General features: G+C 42.4%; 1 protein-coding gene across 2 annotated transcripts in view; it reads right to left on the bottom strand.

The window, feature by feature from the left end:
- Cyp2b3 (cytochrome P450, family 2, subfamily b, polypeptide 3) overlaps positions 1–14,339 on the bottom strand; it is a 79,385-nt gene extending 65,046 nt beyond the window's left edge. Inside the window, exon 1 of one of the 2 annotated variants that reach the window (XM_039102697.2) lies at positions 14,120–14,339. In XM_039102697.2, coding sequence (XP_038958625.1) covers positions 14,120–14,290 — 171 coding nt within the window. In that variant the 5' untranslated portion in view covers positions 14,291–14,339. The remainder of the gene's footprint in view (positions 1–14,119) is intronic. The other variant, NM_173294.3, reaches the window with a different exon arrangement.
- Between the last annotated feature and the right edge of the window lie 322 nt (positions 14,340–14,661).

Genomic DNA, 14,661 nt, shown 5'->3' with positions numbered 1-14,661 from the left:
CCTGAGTGAGCTAACCCAAACACCGAAAGACATACATGGTATGCACTCACTGATAAGTGGCTATTAGCCCAAATGCTTGAATTACCCTAAATGCCTAGAACAAATGACACTCAAGACGGATGATCAAAATGTGAATGCTTCACTCCTTCTCTAAAAGGGGAACAAGAATACCCTTGGCAGGGAAAAGAGAGGCAAAGATTAAAAGAGACACAGAAGGAACACCCATTCAGAGTCTGCCCCACATGTGGCCCATGCATATACAGCCATCCAATTAGACAAGATGGATGAAGCAAAGAAGTGGAGACCGACAGGAGCCGGATGTAGATCGCTCCTGAGAGACACAGCCAGAATACAGCAAATACAGAGGCGAATACCAGCAGCAAACCACTGAACTGAGAATAGGACCCCCGTTGAAGGAATCAGAGAAAGAACTGGAAGAGCTTGAAGGGGCTCGAGACCCCATAGGTACAACAATGCCAAGCAACCAGAGCTTCCAGGGACTAAGCCACTACCTAAAGACTATACATGGACTGACCCTGGACTCTGACCTCATAGGTAGCAATGAATATCCTAGTAAGAGCACCAGTGGAAGGGGAAGCCCTGGGTCCTGCTAAGACTGAACCCCCAGTAAACTAGACTGTTGGGGGGAGGGGGACAATGGGGGGAGTATGGGGAGGGGAACACCGATAAGAAAGGGGAGGGGGGAGGGGGATGTTTGCCCGGAAACTGGGAAAGGGAATAACACTCGAAATGTATATAAGAAATACTCAAGTTAATAATAAAAAAAATAAAATAAAATAAAATTTAAAAAAAAAAGAAATTAGGGAAACGACACCCTTCATAATAGACCCAAATAAGATAAAGTACCTCGGTGTGACTTTAACCAAGCAAGTAAAAGATCTGTACAATAAGAACTTCAAGACACTGAGGAAAGAAATTGAAGAAGACCTCAGAAGATGGAAAGATCTCCCATGCTCATGGATTGGCAGGATTAATATAGTAAAAATGGCCATTTTACCAAAAGCAATCTACAGATTCAATGCAATCCCCATCAAAATACCAATCCAATTCTTCAAAGAGTTAGACAGAACAATTTGCAAATTCATCTGGAATAACAAAAAACCCAGGATAGCTAAAGCTATCCTCAACAATAAAAGGACTTCAGGGGGAATCACTATCCCTGAACTCAAGCAGTATTACAGAGCAATAGTGATAAAAACTGCATGGTATTGGTACAGAGACAGACAGATAGACCAATGGAATAGAATTGAAGACCCAGAAATGAACCCACACACCTATGGTCACTTGATTTTTGACAAAGGAGCCAAAACCATCCAATGGAAAAAAGATAGCATTTTCAGCAAATGGTGCTGGTTCAACTGGAGGGCAACATGTAGAAGAATGCAGATCGATCCATCCTTATCACCCTGTACAAAGCTTAAGTTCAAGTGGATCAAGGTCCTCCACATCAAAGCAGACACACTCAAACTAACAGAAGAAAAACTAGGGAAGCATCTGGAACACATGGGCACTGGAAAAAATTTCCTGAACAAAACACCAATGGCTTACGCTCTAAGATCAAGAATCGACAAATGGGATCTCATAAAACTGCAAAGCTTCTGTAAGGCAAAGGACACTGTGGTTAGGACAAAACGGCAACCAACAGATTGGGAAAAGATCTTTACCAATCCTACAACAGATAGAGGCCTTATATCCAAAATATACAAAGAACTCAAGAAGTTAGAGCACAGGGAAACAAATAACCCTATTAAAAAATGGGGCTCAGAGCTAAACAAAGAATTCACAGCTGAGGAATGCCGAATGGCAGAGAAACACCTAAAGAAATGTTCAACATCTTTAGTCATAAGGGAAATGCAAATCAAAACAACCCTGAGATTTCACCTCACACCAGTGAGAATGGCTAAGATCAAAAACTCGGGGGACAACAGATGCTGGAGAGGATGTGGAGAAAGAGGAACACTCCTCCAATGTTGGTGGGATTGCAAACTGGTACAACCATTCTGGAAATCAGTCTGGAGGTTCCTCAGAAAATTGGACATTGAACTGCCTGAGGATCCAGCTATACCTCTCTTGGGCATAAACCCAAAAGATGCCCCAACATATGAAAAAGACACGTGCTCCACTATGTTCATTGCAGCCTTATTTATAATAGCCAGAAGCTGGAAAGAACCCAGATGCCCTTCAACAGAGGAATGGATACAGAAAATGTGGTACATCTACACAATGGAATATTACTCAGCTATCAAAAACAACGACTTTATGAAATTCGTAGGCAAATGGCTGGAACTGGAAAATATCATCCTGAGTGAGCTAACCCAAACACCGAAAGACATACATGGTATGCACTCACTGATAAGTGGCTATTAGCCCAAATGCTTGAATTACCCTAAATGCCTAGAACAAATGACACTCAAGACGGATGATCAAAATGTGAATGCTTCACTCCTTCTCTAAAAGGGGAACAAGAATACCCTTGGCAGGGAAAAGAGAGGCAAAGATTAAAAGAGACACAGAAGGAACACCCATTCAGAGTCTGCCCCACATGTGGCCCATGCATATACAGCCATCCAATTAGACAAGATGGATGAAGCAAAGAAGTGGAGACCGACAGGAGCCGGATGTAGATCGCTCCTGAGAGACACAGCCAGAATACAGCAAATACAGAGGCGAATACCAGCAGCAAACCACTGAACTGAGAATAGGACCCCCGTTGAAGGAATCAGAGAAAGAACTGGAAGAGCTTGAAGGGGCTCGAGACCCCATAGGTACAACAATGCCAAGCAACCAGAGCTTCCAGGGACTAAGCCACTACCTAAAGACTATACATGGACTGACCCTGGACTCTGACCTCATAGGTAGCAATGAATATCCTAGTAAGAGCACCAGTGGAAGGGGAAGCCCTGGGTCCTGCTAAGACTGAACCCCCAGTAAACTAGACTGTTGGGGGGAGGGGGACAATGGGGGGAGTATGGGGAGGGGAACACCGATAAGAAAGGGGAGGGGGGAGGGGGATGTTTGCCCGGAAACTGGGAAAGGGAATAACACTCGAAATGTATATAAGAAATACTCAAGTTAATAATAAAAAAAATAAAATAAAATAAAATTTAAAAAAAAAAGAAATTAGGGAAACGACACCCTTCATAATAGACCCAAATAAGATAAAGTACCTCGGTGTGACTTTAACCAAGCAAGTAAAAGATCTGTACAATAAGAAATTCAAGACACTGAGGAAAGAAATTGAAGAAGACCTCAGAAGATGGAAAGATCTCCCATGCTCATGGATTGGCAGGATTAATATAGTAAAAATGGCCATTTTACCAAAAGCAATCTACAGATTCAATGCAATCCCCATCAAAATACCAATCCAATTCTTCAAAGAGTTAGACAGAACAATTTGCAAATTCATCTGGAATAACAAAAAACCCAGGATAGCTAAAGCTATCCTCAACAATAAAAGGACTTCAGGGGGAATCACTATCCCTGAACTCAAGCAGTATTACAGAGCAATAGTGATAAAAACTGCATGGTATTGGTACAGAGACAGACAGATAGACCAATGGAATAGAATTGAAGACCCAGAAATGAACCCACACACCTATGGTCACTTGATTTTTGACAAAGGAGCCAAAACCATCCAATGGAAAAAAGATAGCATTTTCAGCAAATGGTGCTGGTTCAACTGGAGGGCAACATGTAGAAGAATGCAGATCGATCCATCCTTATCACCCTGTACAAAGCTTAAGTCCAAGTGGATCAAGGACCTCCACATCAAAGCAGACACACTCAAACTAACAGAAGAAAAACTAGGGAAGCATCTGGAACACATGGGCACTGGAAAAAATTTCCTGAACAAAACACCAATGGCTTATGCTCTAAGATCAAGAATCGACAAATGGGATCTCATAAAACTGCAAAGCTTCTGTAAGGCAAAGGACACTGTGGTTAGGACAAAACGGCAACCAACAGATTGGGAAAAGATCTTTACCAATCCTACAACAGATAGAGGCCTTATATCCAAAATATACAAAGAACTCAAGAAGTTAGAGCACAGGGAAACAAATAACCCTATTAAAAAATGGGGCTCAGAGCTAAACAAAGAATTCACAGCTGAGGAATGCCGAATGGCAGAGAAACACCTAAAGAAATGTTCAACATCTTTAGTCATAAGGGAAATGCAAATCAAAACAACCCTGAGATTTCACCTCACACCAGTGAGAATGGCTAAGATCAAAAACTCGGGGGACAACAGATGCTGGAGAGGATGTGGAGAAAGAGGAACACTCCTCCAATGTTGGTGGGATTGCAAACTGGTACAACCATTCTGGAAATCAGTCTGGAGGTTCCTCAGAAAATTGGACATTGAACTGCCTGAGGATCCAGCTATACCTCTCTTGGGCATAAACCCAAAAGATGCCCCAACATATGAAAAAGACACGTGCTCCACTATGTTCATTGCAGCCTTATTTATAATAGCCAGAAGCTGGAAAGAACCCAGATGCCCTTCAACAGAGGAATGGATACAGAAAATGTGGTACATCTACACAATGGAATATTACTCAGCTATCAAAAACAACGACTTTATGAAATTCGTAGGCAAATGGCTGGAACTGGAAAATATCATCCTGAGTGAGCTAACCCAAACACCGAAAGACATACATGGTATGCACTCACTGATAAGTGGCTATTAGCCCAAATGCTTGAATTACCCTAAATGCCTAGAACAAATGACACTCAAGACGGATGATCAAAATGTGAATGCTTCACTCCTTCTCTAAAAGGGGAACAAGAATACCCTTGGCAGGGAAAAGAGAGGCAAAGATTAAAAGAGACACAGAAGGAACACCCATTCAGAGTCTGCCCCACATGTGGCCCATGCATATACAGCCATCCAATTAGACAAGATGGATGAAGCAAAGAAGTGGAGACCGACAGGAGCCGGATGTAGATCGCTCCTGAGAGACACAGCCAGAATACAGCAAATACAGAGGCGAATACCAGCAGCAAACCACTGAACTGAGAATAGGACCCCCGTTGAAGGAATCAGAGAAAGAACTGGAAGAGCTTGAAGGGGCTCGAGACCCCATAGGTACAACAATGCCAAGCAACCAGAGCTTCCAGGGACTAAGCCACTACCTAAAGACTATACATGGACTGACCCTGGACTCTGACCTCATAGGTAGCAATGAATATCCTAGTAAGAGCACCAGTGGAAGGGGAAGCCCTGGGTCCTGCTAAGACTGAACCCCCAGTAAACTAGACTGTTGGGGGGAGGGGGACAATGGGGGAAGTATGGGGAGGGGAACACCGATAAGAAAGGGGAGGTGGGAGGGGGATGTTTGCCCGGAAACTGGGAAAGGGAATAACACTCGAAATGTATATAAGAAATACTCAAGTTAATAATAAAAAAAAATAAAATAAAATAAAATTTAAAAAAAAAAGAAATTAGGGAAACGACACCCTTCATAATAGACCCAAATAAGATAAAGTACCTCGGTGTGACTTTAACCAAGCAAGTAAAAGATCTGTACAATAAGAACTTCAAGACACTGAGGAAAGAAATTGAAGAAGACCTCAGAAGATGGAAAGATCTCCCATGCTCATGGATTGGCAGGATTAATATAGTAAAAATGGCCATTTTACCAAAAGCAATCTACAGATTCAATGCAATCCCCATCAAAATACCAATCCAATTCTTCAAAGAGTTAGACAGAACAATTTGCAAATTCATCTGGAATAACAAAAAACCCAGGATAGCTAAAGCTATCCTCAACAATAAAAGGACTTCAGGGGGAATCACTATCCCTGAACTCAAGCAGTATTACAGAGCAATAGTGATAAAAACTGCATGGTATTGGTACAGAGACAGACAGATAGACCAATGGAATAGAATTGAAGACCCAGAAATGAACCCACACACCTATGGTCACTTGATTTTTGACAAAGGAGCCAAAACCATCCAATGGAAAAAAGATAGCATTTTCAGCAAATGGTGCTGGTTCAACTGGAGGGCAACATGTAGAAGAATGCAGATCGATCCATCCTTATCACCCTGTACAAAGCTTAAGTTCAAGTGGATCAAGGTCCTCCACATCAAAGCAGACACACTCAAACTAACAGAAGAAAAACTAGGGAAGCATCTGGAACACATGGGCACTGGAAAAAATTTCCTGAACAAAACACCAATGGCTTACGCTCTAAGATCAAGAATCGACAAATGGGATCTCATAAAACTGCAAAGCTTCTGTAAGGCAAAGGACACTGTGGTTAGGACAAAACGGCAACCAACAGATTGGGAAAAGATCTTTACCAATCCTACAACAGATAGAGGCCTTATATCCAAAATATACAAAGAACTCAAGAAGTTAGAGCACAGGGAAACAAATAACCCTATTAAAAAATGGGGCTCAGAGCTAAACAAAGAATTCACAGCTGAGGAATGCCGAATGGCAGAGAAACACCTAAAGAAATGTTCAACATCTTTAGTCATAAGGGAAATGCAAATCAAAACAACCCTGAGATTTCACCTCACACCAGTGAGAATGGCTAAGATCAAAAACTCGGGGGACAACAGATGCTGGAGAGGATGTGGAGAAAGAGGAACACTCCTCCAATGTTGGTGGGATTGCAAACTGGTACAACCATTCTGGAAATCAGTCTGGAGGTTCCTCAGAAAATTGGACATTGAACTGCCTGAGGATCCAGCTATACCTCTCTTGGGCATAAACCCAAAAGATGCCCCAACATATGAAAAAGACACGTGCTCCACTATGTTCATTGCAGCCTTATTTATAATAGCCAGAAGCTGGAAAGAACCCAGATGCCCTTCAACAGAGGAATGGATACAGAAAATGTGGTACATCTACACAATGGAATATTACTCAGCTATCAAAAACAACGACTTTATGAAATTCGTAGGCAAATGGCTGGAACTGGAAAATATCATCCTGAGTGAGCTAACCCAAACACCGAAAGACATACATGGTATGCACTCACTGATAAGTGGCTATTAGCCCAAATGCTTGAATTACCCTAAATGCCTAGAACAAATGACACTCAAGACGGATGATCAAAATGTGAATGCTTCACTCCTTCTCTAAAAGGGGAACAAGAATACCCTTGGCAGGGAAAAGAGAGGCAAAGATTAAAAGAGACACAGAAGGAACACCCATTCAGAGTCTGCCCCACATGTGGCCCATGCATATACAGCCATCCAATTAGACAAGATGGATGAAGCAAAGAAGTGGAGACCGACAGGAGCCGGATGTAGATCGCTCCTGAGAGACACAGCCAGAATACAGCAAATACAGAGGCGAATACCAGCAGCAAACCACTGAACTGAGAATAGGACCCCCGTTGAAGGAATCAGAGAAAGAACTGGAAGAGCTTGAAGGGGCTCGAGACCCCATAGGTACAACAATGCCAAGCAACCAGAGCTTCCAGGGACTAAGCCACTACCTAAAGACTATACATGGACTGACCCTGGACTCTGACCTCATAGGTAGCAATGAATATCCTAGTAAGAGCACCAGTGGAAGGGGAAGCCCTGGGTCCTGCTAAGACTGAACCCCCAGTAAACTAGACTGTTGGGGGGAGGGGGACAATGGGGGGAGTATGGGGAGGGGAACACCGATAAGAAAGGGGAGGGGGGAGGGGGATGTTTGCCCGGAAACTGGGAAAGGGAATAACACTCGAAATGTATATAAGAAATACTCAAGTTAATAATAAAAAAAATAAAATAAAATAAAATTTAAAAAAAAAAAAGAAATTAGGGAAACGACACCCTTCATAATAGACCCAAATAAGATAAAGTACCTCGGTGTGACTTTAACCAAGCAAGTAAAAGATCTGTACAATAAGAACTTCAAGACACTGAGGAAAGAAATTGAAGAAGACCTCAGAAGATGGAAAGATCTCCCATGCTCATGGATTGGCAGGATTAATATAGTAAAAATGGCCATTTTACCAAAAGCAATCTACAGATTCAATGCAATCCCCATCAAAATACCAATCCAATTCTTCAAAGAGTTAGACAGAACAATTTGCAAATTCATCTGGAATAACAAAAAACCCAGGATAGCTAAAGCTATCCTCAACAATAAAAGGACTTCAGGGGGAATCACTATCCCTGAACTCAAGCAGTATTACAGAGCAATAGTGATAAAAACTGCATGGTATTGGTACAGAGACAGACAGATAGACCAATGGAATAGAATTGAAGACCCAGAAATGAACCCACACACCTATGGTCACTTGATTTTTGACAAAGGAGCCAAAACCATCCAATGGAAAAAAGATAGCATTTTCAGCAAATGGTGCTGGTTCAACTGGAGGGCAACATGTAGAAGAATGCAGATCGATCCATCCTTATCACCCTGTACAAAGCTTAAGTCCAAGTGGATCAAGGACCTCCACATCAAAGCAGACACACTCAAACTAACAGAAGAAAAACTAGGGAAGCATCTGGAACACATGGGCACTGGAAAAAATTTCCTGAACAAAACACCAATGGCTTATGCTCTAAGATCAAGAATCGACAAATGGGATCTCATAAAACTGCAAAGCTTCTGTAAGGCAAAGGACACTGTGGTTAGGACAAAACGGCAACCAACAGATTGGGAAAAGATCTTTACCAATCCTACAACAGATAGAGGCCTTATATCCAAAATATACAAAGAACTCAAGAAGTTAGAGCACAGGGAAACAAATAACCCTATTAAAAATTGGGGTTCAGAGCTAAACAAAGAATTCACAGCTGAGGAATGCCGAATCGCTGAGAAACACCTAAAGAAATTTTCAACATCTTTAGTCATAAGGGAAATGCAAATCAAAACAACCCTGAGATTTCACCTCACACCAGTGAGAATGGCTAAGATCAAAAACTCAGGTGAGAGCAGATGCTGGCGAGGATGTGAAGAAAGAGGAACACTCCTCCATTGTTGGTGGGATTGCAGACTGGTAAAACCATTCTGGAAATCAGTCTGGAGGTTCCTCAGAAAATTGGACATTGAACTGCCTGAGGATCCAGCTATACCTCTCTTGGGCATATACCCAAAAGATGCCTCAACATATAAAAGAGGCACGTGCTCCACTATGTTCATAGCAGCCTTATTTATAATAGCCAGAAACTGGAAAGAACCCAGATGCCCTTCAACAGAGGAATGGATACAGAAAATGTGGTACATCTACACAATGGAATATTACTCAGCTATCAAAAACGAGTTTATGAAATTCGTAGGCAAATGGTTGGAACTGGAAAATATCATCCTGAGTGAGCTAACCCAATCACAGAAAGACATACATGGTATGCACTCATTGATAAGTGGCTATTAGCCCAAATGCTTGAATTACCCTAGATCCCTAGAACAAACGAAACTCAAGACGGATGATCAAAATGTGAATGCTTCACTCCTTCTTTAAATGAGGAAAAAGAATACTTTTGGCAAGGAAGGGAGAGGCAAAGATTAAAACAGAGACTGAAGGAACACCCATTCAGAGCCTGCCCCACATGTGGCCCATACATATACAGCCACCCAATTAGACAAGATGGATGAAGCAAAGAAGTGCAGACCGACAGGAGCCAGATGTAGATCGCTCCTGAGAGACACAGCCAGAATACAGCAAATACAGAGGCGAATGCCAGCAGCAAACCACTGAACAGAGAATAGGTCCCCCGTTGAAGGAATCAGAGAAAGAACTGGAAGAGCTTGAAGGTGCTCGAGACCCCAAAAGTACAACAATGTCAAGCAACCAGAGCTTCCAGGGACTAAGCCACTACCTAAAGACTATGCATGGACTGACCCTGGACTCTGACCCCATAGGTAGCAATGAATATCCTAGTAAGAGCACCAGTGGAAGGGGAAGCCCTGGGTCCTGCTAAGACTGAACCCCCAGTGAACTAGACTATGGGGCGAGGGCGGCAATGGGGGGAGGGTTGGGAGGGGAACACCCATAAAGAAGGGGAGGGGGGAGGGGGATGTTTGCCTGGAAACCGGGAAAGGGAATAACACTCGAAATGTATATAAGAAATACTCAAGTTAATAAAAAAAAAAAAGATCTTCAAGTCTCTGAAGAAAGAATTTGAAGAAGACCTCAGAAGATGGAAAGATCTCCCATGCTCATGGATTGGCAGGATTAATATAGTAAAAATGGCCATTTTACCAAAACTGAGCTACAGATTCAATGCAATCCCCATCAAAATACCAATGCAATCCCCATCAAAATACCAATCCAATTCTTCAAAGAGTTAGACAGAACAATGTACAAATTCATCTGGAATAACAAGAAACCCAGGATAGCTACAACTATCCTCAACAATAAAAGGACTTCGGGGGGATCACTATCCCTGAACTCAAGCAGTATTACAGAGCAATATTGATAAAAACTTCATGGTATTAGTAAAGAGACAGACAGATAGACCAATGGAATAGAATTGAAGACCCAGAAATGAACCCACACACCTATGGACACTTGATTTTTTACAAAGGAGGCAAAACCATCAAATGGAAAAAAGATAGCATTTTCAGCAAATGGTGCTGGTTCAACTGGAGGTCAACATGTAGAAGAATGCAGATCTATCCATGATTATCAACCTGTACAAAGCTTAAGTCCAAGTGGATCAAGGACCTCCACATCAAGCCAGATACACTCAAACTAATAGAAGGAAAAGTGGGGAAGCATCTGGAACACATGGGCACTGGAAATAATTTCCTGAACAAAACACCAATGGCTTAGGCTCTAAGATCAAGATGTTAATGGGATCTCATAAAATTGCAAAGCTTCTGTAAGGCAAGGGACACTGTGGTTAGGGCAAAACGGCACCCAACAGATTGGGAAAAAATCTTTACCAATCCTACAACAGATAGAGGCCTTATATCCAAAATATACAAAGAACTCAAGAAGTTAGACTGCAGGAAGACAAATAACCCTATTAAAAATTGGGGTTCAGAGTTAAACAAAGAATTCACAGCTGATGAATCCCGAATGACTAAGAAACAGCTGAAGAAATGTTCAACATCTTTAGTCATAAGGGAAATGCAAATCAAAACAACCCTGAGATTTCACCTCACACCAGTGAGAATGGCTAAGATCAAAAACTCAGGTGACAGCAGATGCTGGCGAGGATGTGGAGAAAGAGGAACACTCCTCCATTGTTGGTGGGATTGCAGACTGGTACAACCATTCTGGAAATCAGTCTGGAAGTTCCTCAGAAAATTGGACATTGAACTACCTGAGGATCCAGCTAAACCTCTCTTGGGCATATACCCAAAAGTTGCCCCAACATATCACAAAGACACGTGTTCCACTATGTTCATAGCAGCCTTATTTATAATAGCCAGAAGCTGGAAAGAACCCAGATGCCCTTCAACAGAGGAATGGATACAGAAAATGTGGTACATCTACACAATGGAATATTACTCAGCTATCAAAACAATGCCTTTATGAAATTCATAGGCATATGGATAGAACTGGAAAATATCATCCTGAGTGAGGTAACCCAATCACAGAAAAACACACATGGTATGCACTCATTGGTAAGTGGCTATTAGCCCAAATGCTTGAATTACCCTAGATGCACAGAACACATGAAACTCAAGACAGATGATCAAAGTGTGAATGCTTCACTCCTTCTTTAAAAGGGGAACAAGAATACCCTTGGCAGGGAATAGGGAGGCAAAGATTAAAACAGAGGCAGAAGGAACACCCATTCAGAGCCTGCCCCACATGTGGCCCATACATATACAGCCACCCAATTTGATAAGATGGATGAAGCAAAGAAGTGCAGGCCGACAAGAACCGGTTGTAGATCTCTGCTGAGAGACACAGCCAGAATACAGCAAATACAGAGGCGAATGCCAGCAGCAAACCACTGAAGTGAGAACGGGACCCCCATTGAAGGAATCAGAGAAAGAAGTGGGAGAGCTTGAAGGGGCTCGAGACCCCATATGTACAACAATGTCAAGCAACCAGAGCTTCCAGCGACTAAGCCACTACCCAAAGACTATATATACATGGACTACCCTGGACTCTGACCTCATAGGTAGCAATGAATAGCCTAGCAAGAGCACCAGTGGAAGGGGAAGCCCTTGGACCTGCTAAAACTGAACCCCCAGTGAACGTGATTGTTGTGGGGAGGGTGTGTAATGGGGGAAGGATGGGGAGGGGAACACCCATATAGAAGGCGAAGGGGAAGGGCTTAGGGGGATGTTGGCCCCGAAACCGGGAAAGGGAATAACATTCGAAATGTAAATAAGAAATACTCAAATTAATTTAAAAAAAAGAATTATCCCTTGCTTTAAAAATAAAGAAAGGACATCATGAATTCCTCAGGCAAATTGATGTAACTAATAAATATCAGTGCAGTAACCAGCAAAAAAGATTACATGTATTGTATGTACTCATTTATAAATGGATATTATCCATAAAGTACAGGATAACCACACTATAATCATCCTACCAAAAGAAGAAAAAACAAAAAAAAACAAAAATCCAAAAACAAAAAACAAAAAATAAAGAAGGCCCAAGGGAGAATGCTTGAATCTTTCTCAGAAGAGGAAACAAAATAAATATCATAGTTTGATGGAAGTGAGGATCTGGGTGGTTGAGGATATTTGGGAAGAGTAGAGTGGAGGTATCAAATTTAGGGAAAGCAGCTGAGGGAGAGGAGTAATTAGCAGGTGGGGCAATTTCAGGGACTTACCAGAACCCTGGCATAGGGATGGCCCCAGAGGGTCTATTGGGACAAATCTAGCTAACATTACTAGCAATGTGGGATATTAATCCAGAATTGGCCACATATTTAGCCAGGCAGGAACCCCAATGGAGAGATAAGGACAACTCACTCACAAAACCTTTGACTCGAAATGTGTCCCACCTACAAAATGTGCAGGGACAAAGATAGATCCAAGATGGAAGGAATGGCCAGCCAATAACTGCCCAAAATTGAGACTCATCCCATGGCCAAGAACCAATCCCTGACACTATTAATGATACTCTATTATGATTGCAGACAAAAGCCTAGTATAAACTACTTCAGAGAGGCTGTATCCAAAGGCCTATGGAAATAGATGCCGAGACCCACAGCCAAACATTAGATGGAGCTCAGTGAGTCTTATGGAGGAGTTGGGGGAAGGACTGAGGGACCCAAAAAGGACATATGATCCACAGGAAGACCAACACACTCAACTAAGCTGGATCCTTGGTAGATCCCAACCAAAGGACAACCATGGGTTGGACTTAGGCCCCCAGGCACATACGTAGCAAATGAACACTTTGGTCCCCAACAACAGGAAATGGGGGCTCTCCCTGAATCTATTGCCTGTCCCTTGAATCTATTTCCTGTTCACCTAACTGAGCTGCCTTGTCTGCCCTTAGTGGGTGAGTATGTGCCTAGTACTTCAGTGAACTGATGTGTCAAGGGAAGGCTACAGGAGGTGATACAAAGAGAGGTGTTCCCTTCTCTCGAAGGAAAAGGGAAAGGAGAAATGAGGGAGAATCTATGTGAGGGGATACTGGGAGGGCAAGGAAACTCATATTGGGATGTAAAGTGAATAAGAAAACAAATAAGAAAATATATAGAAGAAAAGTAACTCTTAACAAAACAAGTTGGGATTATTGCCATTATATCAGCTATCTTAATGTGAACTAGGGCCATGGAAGTTAATTGATTATTAATGAACACTTGATAATAAAACATGGAATCCCACCTGTAAAGACCAGAAAAGATAGTGCCAGGATCATATGCTTGGAGGTTGCATGGTGTTTTGTAATTCATTAACCGTACTCACTTTCATACCTACCCACCTCACCTCCTGACCTGCCTCTCCTCTCCTTTGTCCTGGAACCCCTCAGGCTAATCTCTTTTGATTATTAATGAACAAGTGGTAATTAAACATGGAGTTCCACTTGTAAAGACTAGTAAGGATAGTGCTGTCAACTAGAACACAAATCAGCATCCATCACCAGTCAGCATCTCACCCTCCCCTCAACAATCTGCCCACTTGAACCTACAACCTGAAAGGAGTACTTTGTTCTTCCCACTGAGTGTCCTACAAAGATAAAATTGGGAAGAGCCCACACTAAGACCCCATATAGGTCTCACCTGAATGAAAGACTTACGAAAGCCTCCTCTGTCCATCTGCAAGAGGTTTCCCAAGAGGGGTAAGGGACGGGGTCCTGGTGGAAGATGACCATGAACTTTTGCATGGCCTCTGACCAGGAATAGCAAGAAGCTGAGGAGGACAGCAAGGAGGAGAAGGACACTAGTATCCATGATCCTGGTCTAATCAGACTCTGATTCACTGCACACTCCAGCAGGACTTTTGATACTGAACACACCTCTTCACAAGGTTATGCAACTCCAGCTGTCCCCACCTCCTGTCTCTCGTCGTCCAGGAGTGTGAACACCGTAATTCCTGTTTGGGATGCTGGTGACATGTTCATTTGGTATATCATTACCACAACTATAGATTTTGGCAAGGACACCATGAACCAGATATGCAGGAGAAAAGGGCATTTGGAGAACTGCCCTTCAGTTTCTGGGGGTGGGTATGCACTTGTTAGCTCAATTTTATCTGCATATTTACTGAGACATGGACCTACATGAATATACTGCCTTTGTTAAGGACATTTCTTACATGAAAG

The sequence above is a fragment of the Rattus norvegicus genome, chromosome 1 (assembly GCF_036323735.1).
Source record: "Rattus norvegicus strain BN/NHsdMcwi chromosome 1, GRCr8, whole genome shotgun sequence".
NCBI lineage: Eukaryota > Metazoa > Chordata > Mammalia > Rodentia > Muridae > Rattus > Rattus norvegicus.
The sequence above is the reverse complement of the archived record's forward strand: the minus strand, read 5'-3'. Positions and strand labels throughout refer to the sequence as shown.